The 20,168-nt window shown below is 32.0% G+C and overlaps 2 protein-coding genes across 2 annotated transcripts in view; one reads left to right on the top strand and one right to left on the bottom strand.

Moving 5' to 3' along the window:
• The window catches only part of LOC145263843 (uncharacterized), a 649,003-nt gene that overhangs the window by 452,966 nt on the left and 175,869 nt on the right, over nucleotides 1–20,168 (top strand). The window contains exon 34 of the mRNA XM_080120917.1: nucleotides 14,970–15,014. Coding sequence (XP_079977043.1) covers nucleotides 14,970–15,014 — 45 coding nt within the window. The remainder of the gene's footprint in view (nucleotides 1–14,969; nucleotides 15,015–20,168) is intronic.
• LOC145263845 (uncharacterized) overlaps nucleotides 1–20,168 on the bottom strand; it is a 624,663-nt gene that overhangs the window by 573,267 nt on the left and 31,228 nt on the right. The gene's annotated exons all lie outside the window — the stretch shown is intronic.

The following is a 20,168-nucleotide window of genomic DNA, read 5'->3' as shown; positions in this document are numbered from 1 at the left end:
TTTGGCTACTTCTTTATCGTTAACACTTTCACAATTCAGCTTAATTCTCACATTAGTGCAAAAAGCTTTCTTTCTAATCCTTAATTAACTTAACTTTATACAATTCAAAAATAACATTTTTATCTTTTACTCTTTTCATATTTGGTCTTAATTATTATTTTCTTTTAATTTTTTTTTTACATAATTTCATATATTGGATGTGTGTTTTTTATAAACATTTTTATAAGTAAAATATTTTTGTACTCATTTAAAGTTAGGTACTTATATATATATATATATATATATATATATATATATATATATATACTTCTAAACTAATTAATCATTATGAATTTTGGAACACAGGTGCTAGGTGTAAGGGCGTATAAATGTGGGTTATATTTAGTTTATGCAAAGGAGTAAAAATGAGATGAAAGCATATTGTGAAAATTCAGATACCCCTGTGAAATTTTTTAAGAATAATTATTAGATATTCATTTAAATATTTCCCAAATTTCAGTTTCTTTGCAGTATTTTAAAGGATTTTTATGAAGCATAATATAGGTACAAACTACTATTTTAAAATTCAAATATTTCAAATTTCTATTAAATTTGATTCATAGTCATTAAATATCAATTAAGATTCCCTGGATTGCAATTTCTTATTAAGACCCCTTAAGCTTTAACCTTAAATTTTAGACATTTTTTTAGAATGAAAATCATGAATTGGGTTTTTATTAAAAATAATGAAATTTGGGAAATATTTCTCAATTCTTAAAATTTCATATTGGCTGCGGAATTTTCACAAGGGGATTCGGTCCTCTTTTTGCAAACGTTGCATGAAACTAAATAAAACTAAATATAGCTCACATTACGACCCCACCCACCTCCCATGTTCCAAAATTCATGATAATCAGTATGTTAGTTTAGAAGTAACTGCTTTACATAAAAATATAAACGTATACCATATCTAACTTTATAAAGATAAGATAAAGACAATATTGAAGCAGAAAGTTAAGTCTTATTTAGGAGTTGTTCAGAATTGAAGAATTTTTCTTTTCTTTTTTTTTTTTAATCACCACAAAAACAAAGTCCCCGAAATTCTGGAAAGCAACAAAAGAAATGTCTTTAAGTTTAATTTTTAATATTTTTTGTTATGAATCATCATTGTAAGAATGGTATTCAATAATTAAAATTCTGATTCTAAGATATGTTTATGAAGATACTGGTGATTGTTTTTCTTTTTATCCAGTTTCATGTTGATGCTTCTGATATATATTTTTTTTTTCTTTTCCTGGTGATATGCTTAAAAAAATTTCTAATTTTAGCAAATACTTATTATGGTGATAATTTTTTAAAATGCTAACCAAATCTTAGGAAAAATAATCTGATAGTTCAAATTCTTTGGATTCATCGGACTTGAGTGTTATTTTCACAACGTTTCAGTCAATGTAACCTCCAACCTTCTTCAGGTGTATCTTGTCAAGCTCTGGGGGCTATCTGTTAAATTCAGGAATCTGCACAGAATTTCAAAAAAATAAAGTTCAAAATTCCTTGCAGATTCCCAAATTGCAAATTACTTAGGGTGTCTATCCAGTCATGGCTGATGGAATGAGAGAATGTTATTCCCTGTGAATTAAATAAAAAGTACCATTCGAAATTCTGTGTAGATTCCCGAGTTTAACAGAAAGATTCTTGAGTTTGGCAAGCTACACCTGGAGAAGGTCGCAAGTTACACCGACTGAAATGTTGTGAAAATAACACTCAAGATGAGAACAGTAGTCTGAAGAATACAAATAATCAATCCTCATTAAAAAATTTCAGAAACATAATCCAATAGTTTTATTATTCAGTATGGAACTTAGATGCCATGTTGTTAATTATAAGAGCTATCAAGGGGAAGTAACCACAGACATCATCCATGATTTTGAAGAAGATGGAGTCTCTGAAGGAATCTACTGAATCGATGAAAATTTGAATTTCTTAAATAAAAAAAAAAAAATTTTTTTTAATTACGAGATTGTTTTCTGTAAAATTTGGTTACCATTTTTTAATCACCATAACAAGATGCAGTTTACAAAAATTAAAATTTTATTTAGTGTATTTACACAGTAGGGCTATGTCAAGAATCACATATTATATATATATATATATATATATATATATATATCGTAAGTATCAACCATATATTTGAAAAGATATGTTAAAAAAAAATGTTCTTAAAAATCTCAAGTTATAAAAATTTCTCTTCTTAACATGTTTTGTCAATGAAAACATTTTTTTTTAGAGTAATGAAACTGAACGAAATTTGGGGGGGGCATCATATTTCAGTTTTATAAATCTGATGGAGCTAATTTTTTTTTTGTCATGACCTGTTAGTAAGAGGAATTCTTTATGACAGCCATGCACACACACATATATTGGTGGGTTTATTTTTCTCTGTGCTATATATATATTTTTTAACAGGTTAGAATTGCATTTAATGTTTTTTTCCTTTCAGTTATTTTTTGTTTTCATTATTTTTCAAGCAACGTTGTTCATCTTTTCATGAGTAGAAGTCAATAGTGGCCGTATTGATTCTGTCACGATATTAACCCTCTTAAGAAGACCAGCCGTGAATCGAGATAAATTTTATAAAACTAAATCTAGTTTAAATTCTGATCATCAAAACATTATTTTACATGAGTTATAGCATTTTTAAAAATTAATTTTATTATCCCTAATTTAAAAATAATATATTTATATATATATATATATATATATATATATATATATAGAGAGAGAGAGAGAGAATCTTCAGGATGTCTCAAAAAATGTAAAAATGTACTCACACTTCAAATGATGGTAAACCTTCATTATGAACTATGCGTAAAATCGAATAGCTTTGAATACAAAATAAAAATGTAATTGAAGAATCATGTTCGCTAATGTTCAAATTGATGAACATTATTGTCCGGACAATGTTGATAACAGTTAGAATATATTTTTTAGACAACCTGTATTTTATTGAAACTTTAATTTAATAAAGATAAGCCATTCCAACTGTGAAGGAAGAAAAGAGATTAAATATTGTTCCTTTTGTTTGCACGTACAGGTTAGTCTGAAAGTCTTATTATAAATGTTTTTGGCCAATTTTTCGATATTTGTCGTTCGAAGGACAGAGCTTAAAAAACCCACCAATTTCATCAGGATCCGTCGCTTGTCAAAAGTTTTTGCAAGACATACAAACATACACACATTTTGCCTTTTATATATTAGATTAACGGGGAGTACCCGGCGTTGCCCGTGTGTGTGGAGGTGTAATAAAGACCGGGGGGAAGTAAAGGGGTTTTAAAAAAGTGGTTCCCCAGTGTTGCTTGGGTCAAGTAAGGGACCTGCAGGCTCGAACCCGTAACGCGAAGGAGGAAAGAAAAAAAAAACTGACATCTTTCCTGATGTCTCTATCATCCGATCAGAAATTCGGAACGTTGAAATTAAGCAAAGTCAATTCAACCGATATGATGACTTGCAAAAATGGCGATGCAAAAAATCTACCTCTCCAGTTTAGGGTGAAGGAATGTATGTTTTTGGCCAATTTTTCAATATTTGTTGTCCAAGGGGTCAAGCTTTAAATCTTGTGAAAATCCGTCACCTCTGTCAAAAGTTTTTGTGAGCCATACAAACACATATACACACATTTTGCCCTTTATATATATATATATAGACTAGTGGGGGTGCCTGGTGTTGCCCGGGTGTTTGTCAGTGTGTGTGTGTAGGGGGAAAAAAGTTTTGGTAGGTAGGTAGGATCAAACCCGAAGCCTTGAAGCAAATAGCCTGATAACTTACCATGACATTACGAGGGCAGCGGAATTGAGAATGGTTTAAATAAAATGATTAAAAAGTTAAGTGACAGGTGCGTAAATTTAATGAGGTCAAACATCACACCATAGGGGAATGAAATTCCGCACTTAACTTTGGCTGTAAGCCAGTTCCTGCATATGTTGTTTGTTTCCTCAAGAGTTTGGGAAAAAAAGGGGGGAGTGTCCAAATGAATAGCAATTGTCTGATATGACGGGGTTTGGCCGCATTAATCAAAGCTCATTGCTTTCTGGATGTCCCTGGCATTCGTGCCAGGGACCTTCGTTTGCTACGGATTCAGTTTCGCTTATATACAGAAAAGCCAAAGGAACACGCGGAGAGTAAAAAATAGCACGAAAATAGTGTGTAAAAGTCGATCAAATAAAAGATAAATGCGACTCCTTTTATAAATTGGAGATATTATAATCTAGGTAGTGTATAAAAAATTGTAAGAATTAGTGACCCCCCCCCCTCTGAGCGCCCTCCCGAAAAAAAAGCCTTTGCTGGACATACAAAAAAAGCACACATACACAAACACACCCACATTTTTACTTATATATATAATAGACTAGCGGGTGTAACCAGCGTTGCCCGGGTGTTTGGAGGTGTAAAAAAAAAAGTTCTGGTCGGTAGGTAGGCTCGAACCCGAACCCTTGAGGTCAATAGGCTGATAATTTACCACCACGCTACGCGGGCAGAGAACTAAGAATGGGTGAAATTAAACAATTAAGAAGTTAAATGATTAAAAAGTTAAGTGACAGGTGTGTGAATTTAATGAGGTCAAACATCACGCCATAGGTGAATGAAATCCTGCACTTCACTTTGGCTGCAAGCCAGTTTCTGCGTATTTGTTTGTTTCTCCGCCAATATGTTGGGGAAAACCAGCTCCTCATAAAAAGGGGAGTGTCCAAATGAATAGCAATTGTCTGATATAAGAAGTTTTCCTCGCATTGATCAAACCTCGTTGCTTTCTGGACGTTCCAAGCATGAGTGCCAGGGAAGCTCATTTTGCTACAGGTTCAGTTTCGCTTATATACAGAAAAGGTAAATAAACATGCGGAGACTAAGAATTACTGCGAAAATAGCATGTAAAAGTCGCCCAAATAAAAAATACACACCACCCACTTTCGTAAATCTTAGATATTATAATCTACGGAGCATATAAAAAGTTTTAAGAATGAGCGTCCCTCTGAAAAAAGCCTTTGCTGGACATACACAAAAAATGCACACACACTCACACACATTTTCGCTTTTATATATATATAGACTAGCGAGGGTACCCGGCGTTGCCTGGGTGTTTAGAGGTGTGCGTGTTGGGCGAGTGTGGGGGGATCAAAACATATATAAAAAAAAAATGTTAAAAGCTTCTTAAAAAAATCATTGCCCGGGTGTTTATGTGGGGGGGGGGGCTTTAAAAAAAAACAGTTTTGGTAAGTACTTAGGATCGAACCCGAAGCCTTGAGGCGAAGGTGGAAAAGAAAGTGTGCAAAAAACCTTACACGTTACCCGCTCGGCCAACAAAGAGCAACTGAAACACGTTTGAATTTATTTATTTTCGTATTAAAAACAGAATTGACACGTGCCCGCAATAAAAGTAGCAGAGTTAACTTTTACTGCAGGGCAGCTTTTGGATTTGATAGGATCAAACCCGGAATGTTGAGGCGAAAAACTTGATAAATTACCGCTCGCCCACAAAAGGAAAGTAACTAAAACAATTTCGTTTTAACGTTTATAAACACGCAAGTGGCAGGTGCGCGGCGAATTTAATTAGGTCAAAGGAAATTAACTTCCGCGCTTAATTTTAACTGCGGGGTAGTTCTTTTAAGTTTGTTTTTTACCCAAAAACCAGCTCCCCTTCATTAGGGGAGTGTCCAAATGAAAGCAATTATCTGATATGATGGTTTTCACCGACATTGACCAAACGTCCATTGCTTTCTAGATGCTCTCAGCCCATAGGCCAAGAACTGCTCCTTAGTTTCACATTAGTTTTGCTTTTATACGGAAAAGCCCAACACGTGAGAAGCCGAAATAGCAATAATTTTGTAAAAATCGATGTAAATAAATCTAGCCGTGACGCCCATTCACAATTCGTACATATTATGATCTACACGGTATATAAGAAGTTCTAAGCGATAGTAACAAAAACTCGCACACCTGTTTTGCCTTTTATATATATAGATTAGCGGGGGGTACCCAGCGTTGCCCGGGTGTTTGGAAGTGTGTGTGGCTTTAGGTAAATCAAAACACCCAGGTGTTTGTGTCAGAGGGAGGGGGTTAAAATAAAAAAAATAGTTTTGGTAGGTAAGTATGGAGGATCGAACTCGAACCCTTGAGTCGAAGTTGGAAATTAAAGTATGAAAAAAAAATGTGCAACGTTAACTACTGAGCCACGAAATAGTAACGGAAACATGATTGAATATATTTAATTGGCAGGTGCCCATACTTAATGAAGTCAACTTTGACTGCGGGGCAGTATTTTATTTACTGCGGGGCAGGATTTTTTAAATTTTTTTCCTAAGATGTTGTGGGGAAAACTATCTCCCCATAAAAAGAGGATTGTCCAAATTGAATAGCAATTGTCTGATATAAGGAGAAACTCCACATTGATCAAAGCTGATTGCTTTCTGACGTTTCCGGAAAAATGTCGCCAGAATTAGTTTCGCTTTTATTATACGAAAAAGCTTAATGCACATGCGGCGATTGAAAAATGTTGAATATTTATCTTTTCAAAGTCGAGCAAATTAAATAAACAGGCGACCCCCCATTGTTAACTTGTAGATATTATCATTTAGACGTGATATAAAAAGTTTTAAGAAGTGAGTTGACTGATCGCTTCTCAGAAAAAAGCCCTTCTCAGACATACACAAAAAGCGAACATACATACACATATTTTCGCTTTTATATATATAGATTACTTATTCCTCTATTGCTACTTTTGGTATGGCTTAACAAGACTTTTGGATTAGCTTGTACTTTATAGTCAACCTCTATTTCATAAAGAATTATTTATTTCAGATGCAAAGGAAGTAGATAAATGTTAAAATTATTTGTTAGCAAATAAAATGTGCTAATATATATCTTTAGAAATATAAACCTTTTAAAAAAATCTCTGTAATTTTTTAAAATGTTACTTTATCCACTGGAGGCAAAAATTGAATATTAAACAGAAACAAACAAAAATAATGTGTTCAACAGCTTAAGCAAAAAAATAATAATCATATTTTTCTGTGGAACTGCTTGAAATATTCATAGCAAAATCTTGTGTTTCTGTCTTATAAGTGAAAAATGTTTGCTGAGAAAAAAGGATTTGAGATTTTTGAGAAGGAGGTATACCCTTGAAATATAAAAAGTAACATTAAATACAAATTATTATGGATTCATGAGGGTACAACAGGTAAATAAATCAAAACCTAATCTTTACAGTACTGTCTTATTTTCTTTTACCTTGTATAATTTCTATTCAATCCACACAATATCTTCAACCTTATATTGCATTCGATATTCATAACAAAATCATTTCTGTTGAACAAATGAAGCAATCAGACGAGCTTCCATATGATTTTTTACTTTTTGAAATCTTTTATATTTTGTAAATTTAAATGTTTTGTTTGTTTTATAAAATTCTCCATGAATGTTTTTTAAATTTTTTTTTTCAAATATTCACTCTTCACAAACTGTATTTTATATTTAATTTTTTTTATTACTTTATTTGACACCATGAAAGACACTTTACCATTTCAGTAGGTCATGTTCAGATACAAAAAAAAAAAAATGTACAAGTTTTACTGTGTTCATAAATAATTTATATAATAATATACCAATTCACTACATGTTCGTACTACTTTATCACCTTTCGAATACATTAAAAATAAGATCGTCTAATTAGCAAATAGTGATTGGTCATTAATTGGATGCTGCTAAGATAAAAAAAAAAAAAAAAAACAAATTCCAACTTTATCCATTTTAAAATGAATTGTTCCAAAATCAAATTATGTTATTTTGTTGACTAAAACTACTATCTTACTTCGGGCCAAGATCAAAGTGTAGTATCTCTTCTACAGATACAGCACTTCAATTTCTTGTTCTCTGTCAGTGGAGGAGAAATCCTTCACAACTGGGACAATTTTTATTTTTGTTCCTTTTCTCCATGTTAAAAAGCGACCCTGGTGTCTAACTCTGTCCCATGGGGAGGCATTGTAAATAGGAACTACTATTTTACATAAATATTTTGTGTGGGGGGGGGGTATAAAATTTAATTTTGGCTATATAAAGACCACATTAATTTTTTTAAACATGATAAATTAAAAAATAAAATGACTGAAAGGACTAGCTAACCGGTTTAAAATCTTGCTCAACAGAGCTAGACTGAGGTTAGGAATTGCGATATAAAAATTATATGGAATAGTTATTAAAGTGAGGGAGGAAAAAGTGGGTGGGGGGGTAGAAACCACGCTAAGTCTTAGATTTATTTATCCATCCAAACAAAGATTTAGTTTAAAAGATTATCGGTTAAATATTTACACAGACAAACACACACGCATGCATGCATATATACATCTACTGTTTTATTTATATAGATAAATTTTATTTTTGAACCTTGGTGGAGGTATGTGCTCCATCAACTGCCATTTAAAGAGGTAAAATTAACCTACAGTAGGTCTCAACTTAAATGCTGTCTGACATGGTGTCAAATATGGTACATATATGTATATGCATCAATGTTTGCAGTTTCATTAATTCTAAATTCCTTTCCATCTCCTCACATCTAATGCATATTTTTTTTTTCATTTGTTTAATTTCAAAAGTGTCTGTGACTACTGCCCCCAGCCCGAACACTTTAAAACAGTATTTGCTCTTCATATATTTTTATTAAATTTTTAATTTGTTTTTGTATGCGATTACATTCAAAATGTTTTTAAAATAAATGTTTTAATTTGAAAAAAAATAATAATAAATAAAATAATATTTCAGTATCGCGATTTTCACTTGACAACTGTTTAAAGAGATATTTAAGAACTAGTAGGAGCAGCCAGCGTTGCCTCAGGAATGTAAAATTTCTTAAAAATCGGCCCAGCCGTTTTTGAGTTCATAGGGAATGAACTCACAAACACAAGCAAAGTTCTTTTTATATAATAGTAATATATATATATATATATATATATATATATATATATATATAATATGAGTAAATAGTAATTTGCTTGAAGCATTGCTAGTAAACGAATATATGGAAGTTTTAAAAGCCAAAAGCAATGCAGAAAGGACCGGGATCATGAGAGTAAAGTAAAGAAAAACAAACAAATAGACGGGTATGTTTGAGTAGAGAAATGTCTAACTGTTTATTCATCTATCATTCCTCACCTCATTGTATAATTATTTTGCAACCAAGTTGTTGTTATGTCCGGTGTATATAAAGTCCGTTGGTGGTATGGAACTTTGATTAATTTCGGGAGAAAGGCTTCTCCCCATTTCAAAAAGAAAACAAAACTTTTATAATCATACAACGAGGTGAGGAATGATAGCTGAATAAACAGTTAGACATTTCTCTACTCAAACATACCCGTCTATTTGTTTGTTTGTTTTTCCTTTCTTTACTCTCATGATCCCGGTCCTTTCCGCATTGCTTTTGGCTTTTAAAACTTCCATATATATATATATATTTTTCATTTTTAACTCGAAGAATACTCGTCCCAGGACAAGTAAAAATAATTCCACAAACACAACAATTTTACACTCTTTTGCAAAGATTAAAATCAGCATATAATTACAGTAAACCTTATATCTAGAATCCTTATTCCCATTTTGATTAAAATCGATTACATGATTTTCATTCTAGAAAATGTCTTAAAATGCAAAGCTTTAGCTTAAGTTTAGTCTATTTCCCCCCTTTTTTTTCTGTAAATTTTTATTAGTCACAGTCACTTTTTATGTGTGTTGTATCTTTTTTTTTTCCTGCATCTTTTTATGTCCCTGCCTTATTTACACGTTCTTGTCGTTTGCGCATCTTCATCTTTAAACCCCCTTTCCCCCTCTCTATACTTCTGCCTTCCATTATTGACTATTTTTTTATGGATTTTGCTTTAACAAACAAGAGACCTCATCATCAGAAAAAAAAGGCACATTTTGTTTTTTTATAATCAAATTTGAGTCTTTTTTTTTTAATATAAATAATGACAATATTTTAGTCAACGTGTGCTGTGTTGAGTGTAATGGATACACATACAGATTATGGAATCAGCTGTTAGATCTATTAGGATCCCTTCATTAACTAATACTCTATTTCATCAATTCTTCGCGTTCGGACTAACATCTAATGAAACCCCTATCTCTATGTTATGTTGTATTTGTTAATATCTCAGAGATGAAAAATATAGTATCTGTTCTGTTAAAGGGAGAGAAATCTTGATTGACTGAAACATATTTTAATTTTTGCCCTAATTCAAGATGCCTCCCCTTTTTTGGAAGAGTTGAAGTATCTTCTGCATTAAAAAAAACTGACCCATTGTCTAACTTTGCTCTTGTGTGGAGGCAAATAAATAGGGACTTGTTATTTATATTCTTCATAGTCTGATTAGTTTTTTTTTTAACAAATTGAGCTTGGAATTCAAATTTTAAAAAATCCAAGTTGAGCTTTGAATTCAAATTTTAAAAAATCCAAGTTGAGCTTTGAATTCAAATTTTAAAAAATCCAAGTTGAGCTTTGAATTCAAATTTTTAAAAATCCAAGTTGAGCTTTGAATTCAAATTTTTAAAAATCCAAGTTGATCTTTGAATTCAAATTTTTAAAAATCCAAGTTGAGCTTTGAATTCAAATTTTTTTAAAATCCAAACAAGCAAAAAATTTAAGTTTCTGAATTTTTTAGAGAAGGATTGTTTATTCGTATTATTTTGGATTCTTCAAACTACTGTTCAGACCTGTGGTGCAGTGATTAGAACACTTGGAAAAATTCAATTGTAAAGTGATATTCTCCTTAAGGTTGAAGGTTCGATCCTCAGTGTGGACAATCGAAAAATACAATTTCGAATTACTTAGGACCTCTATCCAGTGATTGCAGATAAAACAAGAGCATGCTACATCTGTGGAGTAAAGAGTTCCATGCGAAATTTTGTGCAGATTTCTGAGTTTGACAAGATACCCCTGAAGAAGATAGAGACTTACATAAACTGAAACGTTGTGAAAATTGCACTCAAGATACGAACGGTAGTCTGAAGAATCCAAATAAACATGCGTAAAATTCAAGGTTAAGCCTACAAAAGAATATCAAGAGTTAATAAAAAAAAAAAGGATAGTTCTTTTGAATTGGTTCAATGTAAGGATTTTCAGTTCTGTCACAGTATTCATTATTATTCAATTGCTAATCTCATTCAATTAGCTATGATTGGATAGAATTCCTAAGTAATTTTCAAGTATCCTATTTTTTTTGTGTGCATGTATTGGGTTTCTTAGGGTCATATGAAAGATTTGTATGACTTTAAATGTATTTTCTATTGTTCATATACATACAAGAGTTGTTCCAAAAGTAAAGCCTCCTATTTTTTGTTTTTTTAACTCAAACAGTTGAAGAGCTACAGAGATAAGAGTGGTACTATTAATTTACTTTTCTACATGGTCACCACCATTCTCAATACATTTTTGCCAGGAATTTAATGACGCATCTCTCCTCCTGATTGGTGTTGCTTTCTTAGCGTCTCTGTGGCAGTATTCATTATTATTCAATTGTTAATTTATTCATCTTGGTGGCTTATCCTCTAGTCGCTTTTCGCATTAGTGAGGAATTAGTAGTAAAATAAATGATTATAACATAAAATAATATAAAAATAAATGGACTTATTATTGTTAATCATGCAAGAAGAATTTTGCTTTTTTATCCCCATTTCTCTTTGATCGGATTTCTAAAGATCAGTGGGTCTCTTCCTGGGTAACATTAGATTTCTTTATTCAATACATGATATGAGACACACCGATATCCAAGTGTTTATTAAAGTTCTCCTCTACTTTCACGTGGGTCATTTCAAAAGTAAGGCCTCCTATTTTTTAACTCAAAAACTAAAACATTGAGGAGCTACAAAGATGGAAGTGGTACCCTTAAAACGAGCGACTTCTTTTATTCTAGAATTCATTTTTCTGTACAGTCACCACTATTCTCAAAGCACTTTTGCCAGCCCCTTTTCATGCCTTGGTTGTAAAACTCCGGCGTGCACTTTGTTATTCACATCTGTCACCACTCTGAAATCGACAAACCCATCTCTTAACTGTGCTGATATCAGATGCATCGGCTTCATAAATGTCCAACAGATGTAAATAAATGTTGATTGGTTCAATTTTTTTTTGCATGTAGTAATTCAATAAAGCATCTCTACTCCTGATGCATGTCCATGACAGGTGTTGTTTTCTTAGAGTCTCACACCATAAATATCTGCGACAAAGAGATGAAACTTTCAGGTCATGAATGCATAAATTCAGTCATCATAACAATGCAATTTGCAATGCACTCTGATCCTTTGGGTGAAATAAAAAAAATAGGCGGCATTACTTATGGAATGCCCCTCGTATATCTTAAGTAAAGAACGCATTGAAGATTTTTTTTTTTTTGTTACCACTGAACCAATTAACTATGTTATAGTTTTTTTTTCTTGTGAGCTTTATTTTCATTTGTTGGATTCCAGAACTAAAATTCATCTGGTCTGGTGGAGTAGTCAACCTTAGTGGTGTTATTTGAGGTGGAATCACGAGGAGAAAGTGCGGCATTCCTTGTATGAGCCAGCGTGTAGCAATTCTGAGGGGATCTTATTTTTGCTTCGACTTCTATGTTGTTTTGAATATTTGGTCAAAGATTACTTGTAAAGGTGAAGTATCCGCATGTCAGGATGTGCTGGCAAACCTTTTGTACAGATAAACTGAAGACATTTGCGGATGATTTCTAGTAGGTATTCAAACTCTCTCTTCCATCTCACAATTTATGAATTTTCAAGGTAGGACAAATGATGGTAGTGATTGTGACCCAACAGGGCACAGGTATACGTAGTTTATTGTGAAACGATTCATTATATCTGTCATTTTACTTCTACATCGTAGGGGAATTTTGGATGCATACGTTTCCATGGCGCTTTTGCATAATTGAATACAACGGATCCAAGAAAATTAAAACTCTGCTTTGCTGATTTTTGCAAGGGTTTCCTCTTTGTGGAACACATTATCCCAGGTCTGCTCTCCTACAGGTTACAACATAGTCATTTTCAAATCTAATGTGAGCCAATATTTTTCATAAGCTATCCCATAAGTGTTGGGGTAGCACCCCTACAGATTCTGACAATGGGCTATTCCTGACATCACTTCCGGTAACCAGTTTCTGCGATCGGGTAGTCTGGACCTAAGACTTAGTGGGAGTGGGTCGTAACTTGATTTTGTCCTTCCATTTGAGCAGAGTTCCACTTAACCAACATACGTTTCTGTATTTTCTGTTAATATCTATTTCATTTCACTGGTTCCAGGCTTTCTCATTCTTATTTCAAGATTTAAACCACAACAATAAGTAACCAAACTTTGTTCGTTTCATTGATCAGTTTAATACTCCCATAGTGTTCTTCATCATTCAGTTGACAATCATTTCATTAACCGTTTATCCTCAAGTGGGTTTTAGCTATGATAAGTGATGACACAAAAGAGAAAATAAAATTCCATAGTCTTTATTCGTATCCATTACATGAATTGCACACCCTCACCTCTCAAATTAAAAATTTAACAGTAACACATGTTCTTAAACTATGTTCATACAATTCGTACTTGTCGTAAAAGAAGAGTATCTGACGGACCAACCGGTGAAACTTCCTAAAAAAATGAATGGATGCATTTAAAAATGCTTGTTTAGATTTGAGCATGACAGACTGACAGAAATACTATTTCAAACTTTAACATAACAGATTAAGTAAAATGCTATTTTAAATTCAAGTTTTGACAGACTGACAAAAATACTCTTCCATACTTGTGTGAGAAGCTGACAAAAATGTTATTTCAAACTTAAGTCTGACAGACTAAAAGAAATACTATTTCTTACTTAAGCATGACAGACTGGTAAAAATGCTATTTCAAACTTAAACATGACAGACTCACAAAAATGTTATTTTAAATTTAAGCGTGACTGACTGACAAAAGATGCTATTTTAAATTTAAGCGTGACAGACTGACAAAAATGTTATTTTAAATTTAAGCGTGACTGACTGACAAAAATGTTATTTTAAATTTAAGCGTGACTGACTGACAAAAAATGCTATTTTAAATTAAAGCGTGACAGACTGACAAAAATGTTATTTTAAACTTAAGCATGACAGACTGACAAAAATGCTATTTTAAATTAAAGCATGACAGACTGATAAAAATGCTATTTTAAATTAAAGCATGACAGACTGACAAAAATGCTATTTTAAACTTAAGCATGGCAGAAATGCTATTTAAAACTTAAGCCAACAAAAATGCTATTTCTCACTTAAGCATGACGAGCTGATAAAATGGTATTTCACACTTAAGGATAACAGGCTTGTGATAATACTATTTGAGGCTTAAGCATAACAGATTTCTGAAAACGCTGTTTCAAACTTAAGCATAACATTGACAAACTGATTGCTGCTGTTACTGAGTTTTTTAGATGAATCTAAAAAAAAAAAAAATTAGAGGGGGGGTGCAGGTCCCGTTTAGAATTTGCAAATGTTTGGAAATGTGTTTAATTCTTTCGATTTTTGATGCTTTAATCAAGCCTCTTTTTCAAGCTTTTATAAACCTTTTCCCAGTTCTTGATTTTTGTCCCACCCACTTTTTTTTTTCATGCATCCATAGCTACCTGCTGTGCATGTTGGAATATCTGTGTTTCTTTATTTGAATCATGGCCTGCTCCTCCCCTATGGCCCACCATCAACCACTCCCCACTCAACCTCCAGCATGAAAGGCATCTTCATGTAATCATACCTCATCCCCTTTAAGGAACACCCAAATTCTCATGAATAGAATTTGCTAGAACATATAAGAACGTAAAACAAAAAGGGACTTGTCGTTGCCCTACGTAAATCTTGCCAAGCATGTTTGATGACATCTCTCTTTCTCTCTCTCTCTCTTTCTCTCCTCCATTACTTTGCATGTAATTGTGTACATCGTCGTCTAGATGTATCCGTGATCACAGATCCTGTGGAATTGTCCGAAGAGCAAGGTTAGTTCTGCGCTCAGTTTTTCCTCCGCTTGCTGCCACGTAGTGTGTCTTTAACTAACACTTCTGGTGATAACGGCAAGGACAATTGTGAGCTTCTTTTTAGTCTTGGTAAATCATGGGTTCCAACTAACAATCGGGTTTTCTTGCTTCAATAACTCCAATGCTTTTTTAAAAAAAGAAAAAGAAAATGCCATTTTTTTTTTTTAGTATAAGTGAATAAGTGTTTAAGTTTTTTTTTTCATTTATCATATATATATATATATATATATATATATATATATATATATATATATAACCATTAAAATGGCTCATTGTTATTTAAAATTAATAATACAACATACTCTTTTTAAATGTATAGTAGAGATCAAAGACCCAAATACAGCATTTCTACACCTAATTTGCATAAATATTTTTTTAGAGTTTATAAATCAATGTTTCTTGTTATTCATTTGTAATTTTATTATCCTATTTTACCATATATATGCCATAATTTAGTTGATATTAAGCAATAATTAAAGTGATTTAATAAAAATTTTATTTTTTTAGGGAGGTAATTCAAATGAAAACAGCTTTTAAAATTACAATAGAGTTATATTAAAGAAATGTGATGTACGTTATACATTTAAAAAGAATAATTAGATTTAGATTAATATCTGCCGGATGACAGATATATATATATATATATATAAATCGGTAGAAAATTAAATTCTACTGTTTAATATAAATCATTTGTTTTTTTGGGGGTGAGGGTACTTTTTTATGATTTCCTAACTATTTTATAATTTTACTGTTTTTTTTTTATTTGACGTGCGTTTATTTCTTTTATTCTTCTGTTGATAAAAATGTTATTTTATTGGCCAAATGAAAAGCCTCCTAGCTTCCCGCTTTTCAAACCATTTTAGATAAATCAGCAAATGATACCTAAATATGATAAGGGTGAATCCTTCCATTTGATTACACCTTGCTTTAATTTGTCTTAGTTATCAGTTTTATAGCAACTTGCATTCACCTAATTGTATACACTGTATACACTGAACAGTTTACAGTAGGTACTGCACTTGGACATGAAACAACTTTAAAAGAGGTTAATATATCAATGAACAAAAAAAAAAAAACTTGCAAAAATTTATCCACCGCATAAGAAACCTCCGACGTTTCGCTGAGTGAACCAATTCGTAAAAGCCTGCAAATAATGCTCGAATGTTGGTCTTTGTTCCTACTATCGGATGCGATTGCCACACTTTTTAAATACCTGAATTTTTTCAGAAACAAACATTTTCTCTTTTTTTTCTCTTTTTTTTTTTTTTTCTTCTCATATATATAGGGTTATCCCTCCTCTCCCCTAAAAATAAAAAAAATTTTTTTTTATTATTCCCACCCCATCCATGATGGAATCATTCAGAAAATTCTGCAATTCAGTCTTATTTGGTGCAAATAAATTTCAGTTTATATCTAATAGTGCTGGGGCGATTAATCGGATTCAGAAAAATCGGGAGCTTTAGGGGTATCGGAATTGGTCTCAGAAACGGAAAAAAATTGTGCCTATTTCCTTTAATTATCATTTTTTTATATGATTTTTTTTTGTTTTTAGAACAAAATCTTCCGCTGTTAATAGTAATCATAAATAATGAATATTTATTTATTTTAAACTACCAGTAAAACTAAAATCTAAAGATCACCCGCACAAGTGTATTTTTACGAAAATATATCACATTTCCACTTTGATGACCTGGTTGAACTAATTCGTTCAGTTGTAAATAAATGAATATAACAGCATAAATAAAATGGGAATTGATTCAAACACGCCTTGTACCTATTAGTTCAGTATCTGGGTAGATGTCAGATAGCTCCAGATTGCAACTGTCCATTGCTTACATTCAGTATGCCGGTTCTGGATATGACCTTAAACTATATCCGATGGTGAGGCCCCAGCTTGCGGGCTTTGGGGAGTGTGGAGCCGCCCTTTAATTGCCATTGCTCCCAGGTCCACTCTGACCCGGAGTGATAGTACCTGTTAGGGTTCCAACTATGGGTTAAATAGAAACTGACTTGCAAAAAACAACTATATTCTATTAAAAAATTTTCTTCAAAATCACCGGATTCGGCATTAAATAACCTGAAAAGGGTTGATATGCCATAAAACAAAAACAACCAACCAACATTCAGTATGCCGCCATCTAAAATTAACAATATTTGTATTAATCATCTACATCATAATTGAGGTCATAAAGGGTTAACGCGTTTTTACGGTAATCGTTATAATTAGAGATTTATAAAGAATCAGCACCAATAATCTTATCGGACTCAGGAATTTAGTGCAGAATCTGTAATTTTATCGGAATTGAGAAATATATTGGAATCACTCATCACTAATATCTAACTTGCCCACCAAGTTTCCTTCATGAATGTCCAACAGTCTTTGTTTTTATTGATGTTCAATGAAAAATACATTTGACACATTCCCCTTTTGATACTGCTCCGATTTTGGCCATGATAAGTCTTTTTGGTACTTATGTATTTTTGGTAACACGCTGAAATAATAACGTTGTTATTTCAAAAGCCATTCTTAACATGAGAAGGAGAGGGTGTTTCGTATGTATTCTGTGCTTCCACCTAACAATTTAATAATAAAAATAGATATTGTGAAACTTGAATTTAACTTGAAAAAACTATTTAAAAATAGCGCGGTATCAAAAATACATAAGCACCATCTTTTTAGTGCAAGAATAGTGTTCAGATTGTTTAGGTATTATCTTTGAGATGAAAATCTGTAGGTGTTAAGGACGAGGTTATGGTTCAGTGCATGTGAAGCTCATTTTCAGGATCCCACCTTCTACTGATGAGAAGATCACCAAAGTCATTGAACTGCAATAAAACTAAAACTGTTGGATATTTATTACTAAAACTTGGCAGAAAAGTCAAGCATAGACTAAGGTTTATTTTTCTTTTTTTACCAAATATGGTTGGATTGCAGATTGTGAATTTTAGCAATGATTTAATGAGTGGTATTGATGGGGGATGGAGAGGCGGGTATCGCCCTATGTAATAAAATATGAAAACTACAAGATTTTTATTGCTTGGTAATTTAATACTAACACTTTTGCTGTGGTTATTTATTTATTATTATTTGTTATTATTATCATTATTATTATTGATTATTATCATTATTTATTATTATTATTATTATTATTATTATTATTACTACTACTATAAATTAAACAATGATGGCACCATGTAATTTAATTATATTCCAATTTAAAATCAACACAAATAATTCAGAAATTGAAATGGGGGTACGTTTGGGCTCAAGACGAACATAGTCAAGACCAAGTGGATCTGCAATGCTCAAGTCGCTGACATCATCACCATTATATTTATATATTTATAATATATATTTATTTCACCTCATTATGTTCAAAAAGGTATGAACATGCAATTCCTTCTACTCCCCCATACAGTTATAGTTACAAAAGCAACTAGCATGTTGTATACCATAGCTATTGTATTTCAACATTAAATAACCTCTAATGATTATTTCCTTTGGCATTAAACAATTCATAAAAACCGGCAAGCCAATAATCAATGAATTCTTTGCAGTAATTATCGTATTTTGGCGTCAAATAACCCCTGGAGGATTGATTTGTCATAAAAGGGGAAAAAGCAAATATCGGAGAGAAATGTCTTTGAGATTTTATTTAAAAAAATGTCATTGTGTTGCTTGTCATCGTTGACCTTTGACTTCCACAAGTTCCTCATCCATAAGTCATGTGATCGATTTTATGAACGACACGAAAATACCCAGAACACATTGCACGCAAAATGCAACACAGCTTCACTTGTGTTCAGTAAATGTCTCACGCACTTATTATGGTCATTTTCGTTGTGTGTGTGTGTGTGTGTGTGTGTGTGTGTGTGTGTTTGTGTGATATTTCATTGTATGACTTGTAATAAACATTCTCTTAAAACAGCTGTAAACAACTAAAATAGCATTCATTGTATATACTCTTTATTTGGAACATAATTGGAAAATGAACTAAATCATATATATATATATATATATATATATATATATATATTAGTGTTGGAAGGATGAATCGGGTATTGGAGTCGGAAAAATTTGTGCTTATTTTCTGATGCCAGAAACGATTCTTTTATCTATTTTTGTTTTTTTTTTTTTTTTTTTTTTATTGATTTTGTTTTACAAAAATTTGCACTGCTGGTAGTAATAATAAAAAAATAAATATTGATTTTAAACTACTAATAAAAATAAAATCTATAGATCACCCCCCCCTCACAAGTGTGTTTTTACGTTTGAAAAAATATATGCACATTTAAGATGTGTTTTTACAGTAATTGGGACAAAATACCCATTTTATAGTTAAATATTTAAAGATTTATCAAGAATCGAAATCGGTAATTGTATCGGAATCAGGGGGGGGGGAATATTGGAATCGTCCCATCGGTTAATATTTTTCAAAGCTAAAATAACCAATGAAGTTTTAATTGTGGAATTAAGTAATATTTGAAAGCATAAATTTTGATGTCCACAAGGGATCACGTGACACATCATTCATAAATGTTGTCTTAATTTTTAAATATATCTAAAATAATGTAAGGGGGATACTTTCTGTTTTGAATTGAAGAATATAATATGAGTTATCTACCTTACAACTACATATAAGTTTTATAATGAAATAATTCAAAACTAAAATGATTTTATGACGCCGAATGTGTACTTATATGGCTGCTTGGCTCATAGAAATTATATTTTTAAAATACACCGTTTATCAATTTGGTGCCATCATTGTTAATAGATGATTTTTTTCGTTCATATTTTTTACTAAAACTAAAAATTCCAATGCATGCTTTTTGGAGGTTTGTTTTTGTATTTTCTTTGTTTTTTTTTTGTTTTTGTTTTTTCATGAATGTGTTGTTTTTTTTATTTGTATCTGCTTGATGTATCTTGAAATGTGGTGAAAAACAACTGAAACTAATGGTCTCCACAAACATTTTATTTACGAAAATCTAACTTTGGTAGTTATCAACAGCCCAGATCAGCTCTAATGGCTTCTTTCCTCAAACCGCCTACCTTTGAAATTCCCTATCTACTCCCTATTTCCCCAACTGTACCAACAGGCAGAAATTTTTACGTAA

The sequence above is a fragment of the Euprymna scolopes genome, chromosome 39 (genome assembly GCF_053919585.1).
Source record: "Euprymna scolopes isolate OS-2025 chromosome 39, ASM5391958v1, whole genome shotgun sequence".
NCBI lineage: Eukaryota > Metazoa > Mollusca > Cephalopoda > Sepiida > Sepiolidae > Euprymna > Euprymna scolopes.
Note: the sequence above shows the minus strand (reverse complement) of the source record. Positions and strands in the feature narration are given on the sequence as shown.